This window comes from Alternaria ethzedia (assembly GCF_023757985.1).
Source record: "Alternaria ethzedia strain BMP 0044 chromosome Unknown scaffold_1, whole genome shotgun sequence".
NCBI lineage: Eukaryota > Fungi > Ascomycota > Dothideomycetes > Pleosporales > Pleosporaceae > Alternaria > Alternaria ethzedia.
This window is the reverse complement of record NW_026056194.1, coordinates 2,423,703-2,438,871: the sequence shown is the minus strand read 5'-3', so window position 1 is coordinate 2,438,871 and position 15,169 is coordinate 2,423,703. Positions and strand designations below refer to the sequence as shown.

General features: G+C 51.4%; 3 protein-coding genes across 3 annotated transcripts; 2 read left to right on the top strand and 1 right to left on the bottom strand.

Moving 5' to 3' along the window:
- Positions 1-958: 958 nt before the first annotated feature.
- J4E87_000778 (uncharacterized protein) lies at positions 959-5,887 on the top strand (the record flags this gene model as incomplete). The annotated part of the gene is made up of 6 exons (XM_049372430.1): positions 959-1,070; positions 1,117-2,554; positions 2,605-3,289; positions 3,337-3,428; positions 3,482-5,174; positions 5,225-5,887. 6 exons carry the CDS (start codon positions 959-961, stop codon positions 5,885-5,887), a joined length of 4,683 nt encoding a protein of 1,560 aa, XP_049238564.1.
- Positions 5,888-9,226: 3,339 nt separating this feature from the next.
- Positions 9,227-10,420, top strand: J4E87_000777 (uncharacterized protein; the record flags this gene model as incomplete). The annotated part of the gene is made up of 1 exon (XM_049372429.1): positions 9,227-10,420. The coding sequence occupies one exon, from the start codon at positions 9,227-9,229 to the stop codon at positions 10,418-10,420; it is 1,194 nt and encodes a 397-aa protein (XP_049238563.1).
- A 3,773-nt stretch (positions 10,421-14,193) lies between these two features.
- Positions 14,194-15,049, bottom strand: J4E87_000776 (uncharacterized protein; the record flags this gene model as incomplete). The annotated part of the gene is made up of 4 exons (XM_049372428.1): positions 14,194-14,254; positions 14,304-14,357; positions 14,409-14,451; positions 14,599-15,049. 4 exons carry the CDS (start codon positions 15,047-15,049, stop codon positions 14,194-14,196), a joined length of 609 nt encoding a protein of 202 aa, XP_049238562.1.
- Positions 15,050-15,169: the final 120 nt, after the last annotated feature.

Sequence of the window (15,169 nt, the reverse complement as noted above, 5' to 3'; positions counted from 1 at the left end):
CGCGTATACTGGCGGGCCAGACATGATGAGAACGGTCGAAGCTATGAGGTATGCTAGATTATCAGTGTCGTATGCGCCTGCGAGACGCACTGTGAAACCGCTGATCATCAGAAGAGCAGCCCACGGCAGGAGGATTGTTGTTCGCCATGACTTGTGCTTGCTGAGAGATATCAGTAGTGCGCAACTGCGACTATCGAGATGTTTACATTGTCTGCCACGCATGTAGCGCTCCGGAGATGGAGAAGAGGATGATGAAGACTACGGGTGCGGCTTTGTTTGGTGCATAGAACCAAATGCTGCCAGGTGAGTAGTCTCCCATTCCCATCTTGACAAAGATGAGTACGATGTCGCGGAGATAAACAGATTGATGAGTTAATTCGTGTAATTGACGAGACAAGCTGTCCGAAAGCCAGAGAGGCAAGGAGCCGTTGCTGCACACTGAGTGAGAAGGACAATATGCGTTCAGGCTTCAAATACGTCCAGATAGAATCGCTGGCATGCTTATCCTTCGACACATGGGCCGCGACAGGGGATTTATGAGATAAAGCGCACGACAACACGTCCAAATGGCGCAAACTCCAGGCCCCTCATGGAAAGGCCAATGCGATGAATGCGACGCTCAGCTGAGGCATTGCCATGACTTCGCAAGGCATAGCACAGGGCTGAATAGGCGCATTTACTCATCGGTACAAGGTGAAGCGAGATCGTACGGCTGTTGACCGGTGATGGGCAGAGGGTGGAAGGCTTGTGCAGCGACTGGTTCATGGAAAGATGCTCACACGTGATGTGGCGGAGGCCTTTGACGAGTCTTTACCGGATTTGGGTTAGTCCAAGCTAGCGGTGAAGCCGCCGAATGCGCAACGTACATCTCGCGACGGCATCATTACCCGCGCACTCAAGCAAACGACGTCTATCACATACTTCGCCGTTATACCGATAATCCCATCGTGCACGTTTCATGAGTGTGGCTGGACATGGTGCGCCAGCCCTGGGTGCCACAGAGGATGGTTCTAGGCAAACTCCAGCCGAACCTACGGTGATGGACGGGCTCTCGAGCTCTAAAGTGACGGGTATGCACCCCTGCAACTTCAACACCCCTATACTCATACTTCACAGTCGAGTACCATGACCCTTCGGGAGTCTTTTCATTGATACAAGAAGACTTGGCTGCGCGATTGCCCCTTCGTAACTTGCACTGGAAGGCTCCTACACGGCCACTACGGTCTATCGACTCCTTACATGTTGATCTCGTGCCAAGTAAAGAATCAGCACAGGCTGCAAGTGCGGCTTCGTCGACTTCAGCACCTGGCCAAGGTACGCCCAATAGGAACACGGATGAGATCTTCAGGCCGGTTAACAAAGAGAAAGAGAGACGACATCAGATCCCAGGACTGCGCCAAACACCTTATCTGAAGGTCTATCTGTTGAGATGCGACGATTCAGAGACTTACAAGGCGACTGCGCGCAAGCAAGTCCGCGAGTGGGTGAAGGAACACACCCCACCTTCTCAAAGCAGTACGGCGAACACGCAGGAAAATCATGATGCGTATGAATGGTTGATTCTACATGTCGTAGTGCCCGAGACGCCGGCAGCAAGCCAGCCTCGTGGATCCTCTAATACTACAACCGGTGAGAAGGAGAAGTCTGGAGCAGCATCTAGATGGACGCGCGGGACGACGACCTTGCTGGAAAAGCTTCGCGCCGACTTCAATGTCTCATCAAAATCGGCACCCGATCGGGTAGCTCAGATACGAGTACCAAAGGAGAGAGTTCCACAGCACATGCTTCCAGCTGCTGCACCTGCCGCCACCCCTGCTATTACTGAGAGTCCCCAGGAACAAGAGCGTGCTTGGGCTGATGTCATCGCTAAGTTCAAGGTATTGATCCTTCTTTCGTTTGACCTCCGGGTCAGCCAGTATGAAGAAGACATTCGCAAGAACGACGCTCAGCGCTCATTTCCTGGTTGGAACTTCAACACATTCTTCATCTTGAAGGAAGGGTTGGCAAGAGGCTTCGAGAGCGTAGGTCTTGTTGAAGATGCGCTACTTGGCTATGATGAGCTTTCCATCGGCCTGGACAGCGTCATACGTGATCAGTCGAGCGAAGACGCGCAAGGAAGCGTTTTGCTCAGCTATTCGGACGACATATATCAAACAGCAGCAGAGATTGCACAGCAGGATGGCAATGATGGATCAGGACCATCCATACACGATGATAGGCCGATCAACGCGCTGAAGAAAGACTATCGTGGTCTCATCCTCGCAAACAACATTTCGATCTTCGACTTCAGGCTTTACATCTTTGCTCGCCAGATGTTCTTGCTCTTGAGGCTTGGAAACTCAGTCTCGGCACGTTCCGACCTCGCAGCCAAGCTACAACCTCGACCGAATGCCGGCGTGATACAGCGCTCGGCTGATGACAGCACTATCGGTATGAAGTCGGGCGGCCAAGGGAACGACTCAGAGGATCTGTTCTCTCTCGCTGAACTCTGCTCGCGTGCACTGAACTTCATCACCTTTGCTGGGCGGCTCTTGCGAGATGATCTAATTCACGGGTAAGTCCATCTACACCCAGTCAAGCCACAGTACTAATTCATCGCTGTAGGGCGAAAGCTCACGATACCTTATTCCCTGATCATCTCGTCGAGAACATCGTTCGTTCGTGGACTTTCGCTGCGCTGGAACAGGTCTTGCGTGAAACATCTACAGGATCTCTTCCATTTACGAAGTCCTCTGGAAATCTATCGGCAGGCTCTTCCGGCAAGAGCCTTTCGTTTGGTGGCCGCAACAAAGAACAAAAGATGAAGGTCTCAGAACAGAAGTCCATGATCCATCCATCTAGATCGACATCTCTGAATCATGGGCGACCAGTATCAGACATGCCATACTCACAACCCGCAGCCAATGCCCAGGTCGTATTCGAGAACGGCCAGTATCACGATCGACCACTACCTGGCCAGCAGAGCACAATCCCTTCTGCTAAAAACGGCCTGCAGGAGCTGGCTGGTACGAGAGCGCAGCTTCTCGCAATTCAGCGACGTCTGCTCGAACATGCAGGCAAGAGCATGGGCTGGAATATTGGCTGGAATGCTATATTGGCATCTCTGAGTGCTAAAGAAGAACTCACTGAGGTTGATCTAGAAGACGAGGAAGAGGAAGAGGATGAATCGAAGCAGAACCAGTCTCGTACCGAAACGGAAGGGGAAGCTTCGAAGTCACGTCTCGGTATATCTGCCGCAGCGCTGGTCACTGCGATGACATCCATCAAGCAATTCCGACAATTCTATGAGGTCAGAAGACATAATATAACCCCGCATGAAGTTGCTAACCTTTACAGGTTTTGAGTGATCTTATCGTCAAGCACTATATGGCCGCAGGCCAGACCAAGTCAGCAGAAAGCGTGCTCGGGGATCTGGCTGCCCTCAGGTTGTATGTTTGCCACTTCTTAGATTATATCAGGCCCAATACTGATATCACTATAGTGAACTCGGTGACTTCGCGGCAGCCGCCATGTACTTTGGACGTATGGCATCGTACTTTGCGGAGAGCAGATGGAACACGGTCGAGACAACCATGCTCAAGATGCACGCACGCTGCCTCAAGAAACTCAACCGAAAAGATGAATATGTGCGGACGGTACTTGATCTCTTAGCCAAGTCTGCGGCGAGCCGAATGGCGTTCAATAGTGCCTCGAAACGAGCCAGTACAACCGACGAAGGTGACATGCCTGGTGTCTGGCTGAACGACGACAAAGTGGACACTACTGATGTATTCCATGAACTCATCAGCTATTCGCAACAGCTACCCTATGATGTCACGGTCCAGATGCCGAAGTACTTTGGCGACATCTCGGTAGAGCCGTACGTTCGACACTACGATGATAAAGATGGGTTCCAGTTACGCCTCCAATTCAGACACCATCTCGAAGACGAGATTGAAATACGCGCAGCCAAAATCCGACTGGTCAGCGCAGTCTCGAATCAAGCCAAGGACATATGGCTCGAAGAGACAGGAGCCATACAGTTGAAGAAGGGCTTCAATCGCATGTGGATTGGCTGCAACGTAAATACGATCGGACCGTACATGGTTGACAGGGTTGTCCTCGAAGCCAAGCGTATTGTTTTCGTACACGAACCTTTCCAGAAGGCAGAGGCGACAACTCCACTTGGCATCATCACTTCAGTCTCTGCACATTCTCTCAAAGCCGCGAAGAAAGCGCGGATACTGTGCTTCCCCCGTAGCGAATCCTTCCAGGCCCGGATCTATCTCTCGCACTTCATCCATATTGACAAGCCGCGGCACATAGAGGTCGAGTGCTCAGCTGGCTGGAATGAGATTACGCGCGCAGAAGTCCGGCTAAAGTCCGCCTCTGCAGGTTTACGACTGCGAACCGCAAATGCAAGCGTGGCTTCCGGAGAGATCAAGATCGATGAGAGTAAGCCAACGCCGGGAGTCATCGCAATTGGTGCAATGCCAGCCGAAACTACAGCGACGTTGAAGGTGCCTTACGATATGGAGACAATATTGCAAGACCTTACTGTCAAGATCGACGTCGACTATTGCACCGCCAAGGGACAGTTCCAGTATACCTCGACCTTCGTTATTCCCGTTGAACTGCCTTTAGACGTCAACGTTCACGACCACTTCAAGAGCAAATCACTGTTTTCGAAGTTCAACATCAAGACCGCCAATCATGTGCCGCTGAAGCTTCTAGATGTCGCATTAGAAGGATCAGAAGAGTTTGACGTCCATGCGCCAAGGCGTCCGAAAGAGGCTGTCAATGTTTTCCCGAAGCAGCCTGTCGCTGTGACATACAAAGTCACTAAGAAAACGATGGACGCTGCCAAGAAGCGACAAAGTCGAATTTCCACCACCGGCAGTTTATCGTTGGCTGTTGAGTACAGGTGCTTGAACGAAGACGTTCTTGAACGAGTGCGGGTGATGTTTGCTGAGGCTGTGGAAGATAGTCCAGTTCATCGACTGGCTCGTTTACTTACCGACCATTTTGCTAGTCAACTGGAGCAGCATATCCTGCCGCCGCAATACGAAAAGATCGCGTTACTGCAGAGGCTCGACCTAGGTGCGTTCGAGGAGGTTGGGTGGGCAGACTGTTTGGAAAGTTTGCCGCTTGTCGTCCGTGATGACACACAGACCTGGCTGCAGAAGTGGCATGAAGTAAGTACTGGTATTCTTCGAGTGGAACGTGTATACTAATGTTTTGACAGAAACACCGAACCATCCTGCTCACCGAAGACGATACTGCCGATACAATACAGCAACCGACCGCTCCGCCATCGCCAAACCCACCTCGGCGGATGGTCATCACAGTCTCAATCCCTCAGACCCACATCCTACATACCGCATCCCTATCTTTGAACTCGCCCTCGTCCTCTTCCCATTCCACGATCGCAACCGTCGGCCAGCCTATCATGACCACCCTTCGCATCTCGCATACCCGTCGCTGGGCCTCACCGTCCAGTCTCCTCTCCGCCGCCAACCTCGCCGAAGTCAGTGAGCCCATAGACTTCGTCTACACCATCGACGCGAACCCAGAAGTCTGGCTCGTCGCCGGTCAACGACGTGCGCACTTCACTGCCAAGGAAGACGAAGAACATAAGTGGCCTATCATGCTCATTCCGCTCAAGTCGGGGAATACGCTGTTGCCTAACGTGGATATCCGCGCGAAGATCAAGCCGAAGGAGGAAGAGAAGGGGAAGTTAAGTACTACGGAGGCGGAGATCTTAAATTGCGAGATTGATTATTTAAGTTATGGGGAGAGTGTCATGGTTGTGCCGGATGTGAGGAGTAGTACGGTGGGCGTTGGGGAGATGAGCGTGGGTAGGCCAAGGAGCGTGGTTTGGTTGGAGAGTAGTGGGCAGTCATTATGAAGAAATGAAAGTGGATGAAATGTGGGACATAGCACCTTTGAGCAAGATACAAGAGCATGGTAGAAGCCTGCGGTCAACTGGATGTTCTCTACCTAATGACTAAGTTTGATGGCACTGTTCTAACAATGATCCCACTAGCCGAGATAATCCGCCCATGCAGGTTTGTTTGTTCCTTCTGACAACCAGAAATTACTGTATGTGTAGAAAACAGTGAAAAGACTGTTTAGTGTGACGTATCCAGCTACAAATTCGCCCATTGAACCCTTGATACCCGTCAATCTTCTTGGGGTCTTCGATAACAAACCAACGAAAAGTACATCATAGAATAGCAAAGAGATAAAGGGAAACGTTACAAATGCAGAGATAAAAATTAAGAGTGATCGCACACAACGGGTGGGTACCGTTTGCTGAGAATATGACGACCATCCTGGTAGGAATATCGACCCAAGGATGATAATGCACCAGACGATGCCCAGAATAACCCAGACCATTGCGGATCGTGGTAGTATATAAGTCCCATCTGCAGTGATCTCCACTATAGTCTGGAGTACTTTGTTGTGAATGACTTCAAAACGGGTCGCCCATAGTTGCCTGGCATATGCAATAGGCGGAACAAGAACTGGACGTCCTGAGAGCCAGACCCATGCTCGAATGAGAACCTGGCACATAATCCAGGTCGGCCCTAGTAAGAGCAAAATTTGTATCACAAAATGATCGTAATGATCATTCACAAGAAATATTAGCCATAGGTGCAGTAAACAGAAGGAAATCATCGATGCGACGCCGCATAAGGCTCCTACCACCAGTTCAACACGCTCTGTAGTGCGGACAACGATAGGCATCGGCCTCAAATCGAATTCACCAGCACTTCCAGCTGTTAGGCGAAAGAACTCCGGCACTAGAAAGGCTGTAACATATATTGATGTCACGACCTGAGTCACGGGAGTACCACGCATAGCGAACACTTTCAGAGCTTGTGGGGCCGCTCCAATAGTGAATGCGAACATGCTTTGTCTCCAGTTGTTATCGATTGATGATCCTGCGAGGTAGTTGCTGTTGACCATTTCAAGACCCTGACTAGGAGTGATCAGCCTTGAAGAGACCTCGGCGACTCTCCATTCGATCGGAAGTGCGGTCGTGTTTTGGTGGCTCATCCTGTTCGGCGTTTCGGTCCCCTCTTGGAGGTTGCCATCCGTGGAGTGAGTCGCTGGTTGAGAGACTGCAAGGCTTTCGGGAGAGTTCGAGGTCGGCGCTGAAGCTGCAACAAGGTGCGCAGGCGCAATGACTTCCTGGTTATCGAAGACTGAGTTGGATTGCTCGTCTTCTCGAATAGATGCGAGCGGTAAATTGAATATAGACTGGGCTCTTCCGTGTTCGAACCGACCGTACCAGACATGCCTGGCTGCAGTAGTAAAGGAGCATCCGACATGCAAGAGACAGATGAATTCGGCAATCATCATCCCTGTGTCCAGTGCGCAGATCAAAGGTGAAGCTCGCAAAGCAGCACTAAGCACAAAGTTCGCGCGAAGAACGCGACCAGTGCTTTGGATCATGACCGTTACCATGCATGCAATTATAGGCCAGCATGCACTCTGCCACGAAACTTCTGTAGTGGTGCTGTGGCTGAACGCTCATGGCCGTCAGTCGTTGATCGAAGCCTTCTAGTCTGGATCTCCAATAACTCACAAGAAGTGCCATTATTCGTAGTGCTTCCATTCTGGGGCAACGAGGCGTTGAGGCTAGTTCCGAAGGGTGGAATGATCATAGTTGCGCGGTGGAATCCACGAGTGGAGTTTGTGCTGTTGTTGAACGAGATGCAGGTTCGAGATTGTAAAGGTTGATGGTAGAAGGGTTCGGAACGTCTTTGGATTAAAGAGCCCGAGATGTGGGTGTACTCCATACGGTTCGATGTTGACGAACTCGAAGCTTACATGGCAAATTTCAGCCCTCTCAGGATACGTCATGTGGAGGCTGAGATGTCAGATATCGGAGCCTTATGCTGGCCAAATTATAAGCTGCGCGTTCAAAAAGACACCTGGACGAGGTGGCTGAGGTGGCTGAGGTGTTCAAAGCAGTCAGCGAATCAGACTTAGAGGGGGCAGTGATGTGCTGGCAAAAGCCAATTGCGAACCACGCTAATCGTCGACACAGTGCATGCTATTACAGCAGCCACACCGGGCACCCCTTCCTTGTAAGCAAAAAGGAAGGACGATGCATGGTTACTCTTGCCGCATACAACTTCAAGCAAAAAGAGAGCTCAGAGTTCGAGTCTCCATTTCAGATCTAGAGCAAAAAAGAACAAAAACATACAACAGCGGGGATTCGCTAGTGGTCACCCACCTAACTACTAATCCGCCGGTACAATGCTTGTATATGGCTGAGCGGACGGGAAGCCTAATTCTCATTGTCCTATGGTCGTATGTGCAAGTTCGAGCACTCGAAGTGTATATACCCGAGTTGCAACGGGCTGAGCTTGATGGAACGAAGTGTTGTGGACAAGAACAAGGATTCGGGATATTGCACTGGCTCGTGCCGGGTTGTGTTGCTGGTGTGGGGTAACTGGTGCCGTACTATTGCGGTGAAGAGCGCTTGGACGGGGTATACTGCGGTCGTCGGTTTGGAGTGTAGGTACAAGAGGGGCCGACTAGCAAATGAAGAGAATGGCAGGGTTGACTAGATGCTACAAGTTAGCATGCATGTCGCGGAATATACTCTAGTGCGTTCAATCGTCCCAAGACCTCTATTGCTACGAACGTTGCCGTTGCGCAGTCTTGCGCGCCGATGTGTGCTTTCTATGCAAAGGTGCTGGGTGAGGGCGTCTTGACTAGAGCAATGCTGTCTGAGTACTATGCAGGCAACGCGCATAGAGACCGCATGATGTGGTGCTCAGGGAGGGAGTGTGTCGTTGAGGAGAAGACTGCACTTGTGGGTGCTCAGATGTCCTCGTGCCGCGCATGCCCGTGCCGTATGCGACAGGAGACACGCGTCAGACCCTGGAAATGACGATGATCACGTGGTAGCTTAGCGCGTCAATCACGCGTCTCAACACCCCCGAGGTCCGCTCTCAAGACGAGCTCCATACGCACACCCAATGTTACAGTCACGCTCCATGCTGCGAAACTAGGCGCTGCTTCAGGATGGAACACTTGACCTGAGCCGATTCAATTATTCGGCCATCCCGGGGTTTGTCGCTCTCGGCCATAAGTATGGCCTTGGACATGGGCGTAGCTGGAACCCCTTCACTCAAGGCATCCCGCCTACATCGCAAGCGCATGTCCAGTATACCATACTAAGCTACCTGACTGCATATTTAACACCGCGCACGAACGAGCCACTACCATGGCCGACCTCTCGAGAGAAGGCCTGCCGCCTTCCGATAGCCCCCACCTCGTCCTTCGGCACCCTACCGAAGAAGAGTGCACGACGATCTCGATCAATACCTCCATCGAGTGGAAAGACTCGCTTTCACTCGCACAATACTTGAAAGAAGGTCAATGGCTCGCCACGGTCCCTTTAGCCCGCGATGGAGGCATGACAACATGGATCTTGGTTCACCAGGATAAAGCTCCAGGCCAGCGTCAGATACTATGCTCTTGCGAGAGTTTCTCCAAACGCTCACTCACGAGCGATATGAGCGGCGCTATCAGCGAGAACATTGTGCATGGCGTGGCCAGCGTCTTCTCCCCGAGCGAGTACCGCGGCCGAGGGTATGCGGCGCGCATGATGCGTGAATTGGCGAGGACCTTGCATACGTGGCAAGCAAAAGGATATCCATGTGTAGGAAGCACGCTGTATTCCGACATTGGGAAAGAATTCTATGCGAAACTAGGTTGGCTCCCAAACTCCACCAATTCGCACATCGAGCTGCGACCCTGCGCCATCGCGTGGCCTTCGCCGGCTACACCAGTTATCGAGGAAGAGATAGGAGATTTGTGCAAGCAGGACGAAGACTTGGTTCGGTTCCGCATGGCAATACCCACGCGAGAGGCGAAAACTCGTTTTACGATCATCCCAGATCTTGACCATATGCTCTGGCACATATCCAAAGAGGTGTTTGCGACGAAACACCTCTTTGACCGGATACCCAATGCGAAAGGAGCGATAGCTGGCCCGCCCGGCAGCCAAGTCTGGGCACTTTGGACGCATCGATACTACAGTCATCCTGACGCAGGTACGTCACGTAACGTGCTATACATACTTCGGCTAGTGATGGAGGTCGATGAGACTGCAACAAGGCTATCTTCCGATGCAGCAAAACTGCCTGAGCCTGCCATGTACGAGCAGCAGGCAGTATACCTTCGGGCGGTTTTGCACGCAGCCCAGGCCGAAGCCACAGAATGGAAACTCGATGTCGTCAAGCTCTGGGACCCTACACCCTTGGTTCGAGACATGCTGGCTCAGAGTGGTCTAAAGCTCGAAGTCGTGGAACGGGAGAACGACAGTATCGCTAGCCTGCTTTGGTACAATGCAGATGGCGGGGTCAGTGACGAGATACCGTTGTGGCTGAACAACGAGCACTACGCGTGGCAATAGGAGTTGGAAGACTCGGTGTCCTTGACGTTCAATCTTGACATGTAGTGCAGTGTCAACTGCGCAGTGCAACCATCAACTCGAGACCAACGCAAGCCTCACATCACTCCGCGAATGTTCGCTCAACAATTCGCCACTGGCGTTCGACCTTATCCACTCGCCTCAACCCAACCTTCGGGGAACATCTCTACGAGCTTCCTCATCTCCTCGATCAGGCTGTTACATTCGTCAGTCATGGACTATGGGGTCATGGGAGATGGTGCTAACGTTTCTCTGAAATGTGGTGAATCCGGGTATAGCGCTGAGTCATGGATGATAACACGTCTATGAAGTGTGAGTTCTTATCTTGCACCCGGGAAGAGCCTATCATAGCTATCACTCACATGGAGTAAAGGGCATTACGAGCGTCCCAATCTTCTTCTGGTGCTGATTTTGGTATGCACTCATGGTACTTTCGCAAACACTCCTCGCCCCAGTCATCTTCGAGTAGGCGCATAGTTGCAAGCTCATCTGAAGGCCTTTCAGCAGTTGTCATATACATCTCGAGAGAATTGTTGTATGGGAACCATTGGTGCAGAGACTGTGGTTCAATATCGGGCATCACCTACATTCGTTGTGGCCCCAGAATGCCGAAGCGTCAAACATGAGAGGATCATCGGATCCATCTTTCACGGACACATTTCCAAGCCAGAGGTCTCCGTGAATGAGCACTGGTTTTATCTCCCGACCGCCGAGCTCCAGAGGCCTGAGAAGTCTCGGTATCACCTTTTCAAGTAGTGGCACTGCTAATCGTTCGATCTCATCACTTGGACCACGCGCCTCGGCATCTATCTGCAGCATACGCTCCATACCTCTGGTATAGAATTCCTCCCATGAGTCAGTCCAGGCATTATCTTGTGCGAGCGTACCATTGTACGTCGTGATATGGAACCCAAATCTGCCGTGCAGGTTTTTGTCAACGCTGAGTGTATGAAGTTGGGATACCGCATAGGTGAAATTTTGGATCGGCGGATGTCCTTTGCGCAGCGCGTGGTACTCAAAGAGAATGAAGTGCCGAGCCGAGTTCTTGCATTTGCCCCACGATAGAGGTTTCGGTGAAAAGTTTGGGACAATGTCGTTGATCATCTTCATGCTCTCGAATTCACCGTGGAACATTTCGCCGCCAGTCGGGCCGTCTTGTAACTAAATCGCGTTGAGCATAGCGGAGTGGCGGTCCGGTACGGCAACTCACCTTAAGAAAGTAAGACTCTTCCTTCCCATCTACATCGACGACTACACGCGCTGTTGTATTCCAATTACTCGCGCCATGGCCCCGAGATCTCTTGATTGTCGCATTTGGTGGCAGTACTGGATTGTACGCAGGTATGTCAGCCCACAGCGCCAAAAGAAGCTTGTGTCACGGAGGAGAAAGTAGGCACACCTGCGATGATATTTTCATCAAGCTCGACGTCACCTTCATGAACTTTTGGCGCGCTTTGCACTTCCCAATAAGCGGGCGGCATCGCAGTGGGTTGAGCTGGTGGGTCTACAAGCCGGCAAAACCTTGAAAGTGGGGTATCAAGTGAGGACCCCAATCTATACTTGTTGAGTGAGCACCAGACAGGTCGCGCGAGACATTTGACATATCCATGCTCCAATGGATCGAACATCAGAGGATGTTCACTGCGTCATGCGGCGTCACGTATTGCTATTGGCTGGGGTTGGCAAACCCCGCTTCTGTGCCACCCGCCCGCCGGCGTGAAGAAGTATCGACGCGGTATACGTTTTGTCAAAACCTCCCTTATGCGGCTTACATAGATAGCAGGCAGTCTTGGAGGCTGTGAATCGTACTCGGCCCTATCCCCCAATCTCATTTCGGAGTCATCGAATTCTAAACGCGATATCTCAACCTCATTCGAAAGCAAATCCGGTCAACTCAACGAATCAACTTTGGCTTCTTCGTCCAGCCGTCATGTTTTCTCAAACTACTACTGATAATCAGGAAGCGGAGAAGCCAGCGACGAGCCAGACTTTGCAGGATTCAGCCGCGCAACACCCATCGGTGCCAAACTCGCTTTTCACCAAGAATGAACGATATGGAATTGTAGCCATGATTACGTTGGCAGCATGGTTCTCAACTCTGAGCAGTTTCATTTACTATCCTGCCCTTCCAATGGTTGCCAAGGATCTGGACTCATCGATTACAATGATCAACCTTACCGTTACCTCCTACTTGGTCGTATCTGCCGTCGCTCCCGCGATTGTCGGAGATGCAGCTGACATGTTTGGACGCCGACCTGTCTACGTAGTGACTCTGCTGCTGTATGTCGCCGCAAACGTCGGAATTGCAATGCAACGTTCAGCTGTGGCACTCTTACTGCTGCGCATGGTGCAAAGTGCAGGGATATCTGGCATGTGGCCCCCACCAGGTTCTTGATGGTCACCCGCCATAACCGTGAAACAAGCTGACAGCTATGAACCGGATACAGGCACCTTTTCCGTCTCATATGGAGTTATCGCCGACATCTCAGCGCCAAGTGAGAGGGGTGCCTTCGTATCTGCTGTTTCATTCGGGTGAGTGGGATCGTCACACAGCGTCGCAACCTATACCAGCTTCTGTTAACACACGTCAGAGTCACCACTGCGCCGAGCCTGGGACCGGTCATAGGTGGCGCATTCGCCTCGGGTCCTGGTTGGAGGTGGATATTCGGATTCTTGGCCATCGTTTCCGGCTTTTGTCTGGTCACACTGTTCCTAGCCTTACCGGAGACGAATCGAAGCATCATCGGGAATGGAGGCATCGCACCTTCTCGGCTATTGCAGCCTGCTATCCGTGGTATTATGCGGCCATGGGAAGGGCAGCGCGGTCCGAGCACTCCGCCTCCACCTTCGCAAGCGAGGAGAATACCAAACCCAATCAGGAGTCTTCGCGTATTATCACGCAAAGATGTGGCTGTAAGCATCATGCCTGGAAGTTTCTTGTACACTGTGTACTGCTGCATTCACACATCATTGTCGACCACCTTTATGCAAGTCTACCATCTCGAAGAATGGCAAGTGGGCCTATCCTATCTTCCATTTGGCGTCGGCGCGATTATTGCGACTTTGATTTCTAGCAAGTGGATAGACCGAGACTATCGTATTGTGGCGAAGGCCCATGGATTGCCCGTGGTGAAAATGTCTGGAGATGACTTGTTGAATTTTCCCATTGAAGAAGCTCGCATGAGAAGCGCATTTGCGCCCACGTTTTGTGCTTTTGCCTCCGTCTTGGCCTATGGGTGGCTAGTCAATGAGCGTCTAGTGAGTGAAGCCGCGTAACTTGTCATCCATTGGCTGACACGCCCTAGCACCTCGCAGGGCCTCTGGTCTGTCTTTTCGTTGCGGGCCTTTCTATCCAGACTTGCTTTAACGTAAAGGCCCTCAACCACAGATTTCACGTTAGCCCACTGCTAACTGTCTCAGATCAACAACACTTTATTGGTTGATATCAATCAGGACGTGCCAGCGACAGCTCAGGCTTCATCCAACATCGTTCGCTGTGCGCTCTCCACCGTCATGGTCGCCGTACTTCAAAACCTCATAGATTCCATTGGCTTTGGCTGGACCTTCTTCATCATGAGTTTGTTTTGCCTCGTTGCTGGTTGCTTTTACTTCATCGAGCTAAGATTTGGACGAAGGTGGAGACTCGCTCGAAATGGATTAACAGCTCACTAGGTAAGATATAAAGTCACACTTCGCGCAACAAAGAGAGTCTCTGGCCAGTCTTTCATACATCTCGGACGTCACGAACATATGTCTCATTCTCCCTGGTATCCGTCGGGGTACTTATCCAGAAGCCGCTGCATATCCACGATGGCCCTGCTGTGTGTCAGTGGATTTGTACGTAGTAAGGATAGTAGGGGCGCACATCTTTCGAAAGTTGTTGTTGTCCGAGTACAGGGCAGAGGCGCAAAAGTGTCCGCTTCTTCGCAACGTTAGCGGCAAAGACATCGGTCGTGGGTGGCTCGCTTACATAGCATAAAGAAGATTGCGGTCCTCGTAGTCATCTTCGGGCGCTGTTATCGGAAAGAACTTGTGATATTCTCGCATCCATTGTCGGCCAAGCTTGTAGCGCGGGGTGGCCATACTGCCAACGTCATCTTTTCGATCGGAGATCACCAGATCAGTTCTAATGCGAGTTGAAAGCTCTGGCGACGACTTACATTCATTATGACCCCAGAATACCGATGGGTCAAAGTATACTGGATCACCGGTAGCTGCATTGGTACCAATGTTACCGCACCAGATGTCACCATGGAGCGCAACGGGTTTGAGACTTCGACCATGAGTGTTCATAGGTCGAAGAAGTCGGGGGATAACCTTCTCCTTGAGACCAAGCACCAGCCGTTCAATCTCTTCACTTGGACCCTGCGATACTATCTCCTGGTCGACGAACGACTGGAAGCGCCGGCTGTAGAGCTCCTCCCATGTCTCACTCCATGTCAGGTCCTGGTACATGCTTCCTTCGTGGGTCATGACATGGTATCCGAACTTCGTAGGTGCTTTCGGGTCCATCATACTGTCATGGTGGAGCTTAGCAAGCATGGCAGAGAATTTACGAATGTCGGGGAGATCCTCGATCATCTCCATAAACTCGGCTAGGTAGAAGTGCATGCTTGAGTCGGACTTGTATGTGCCCCAAGCAATGGGACGAGGTATTCCTTCTACAGGTTGACGTATGGAGTCAGAACTATGTCATTTTCCATTTAACAAGGTTGCTTACCTGGAGTGTAC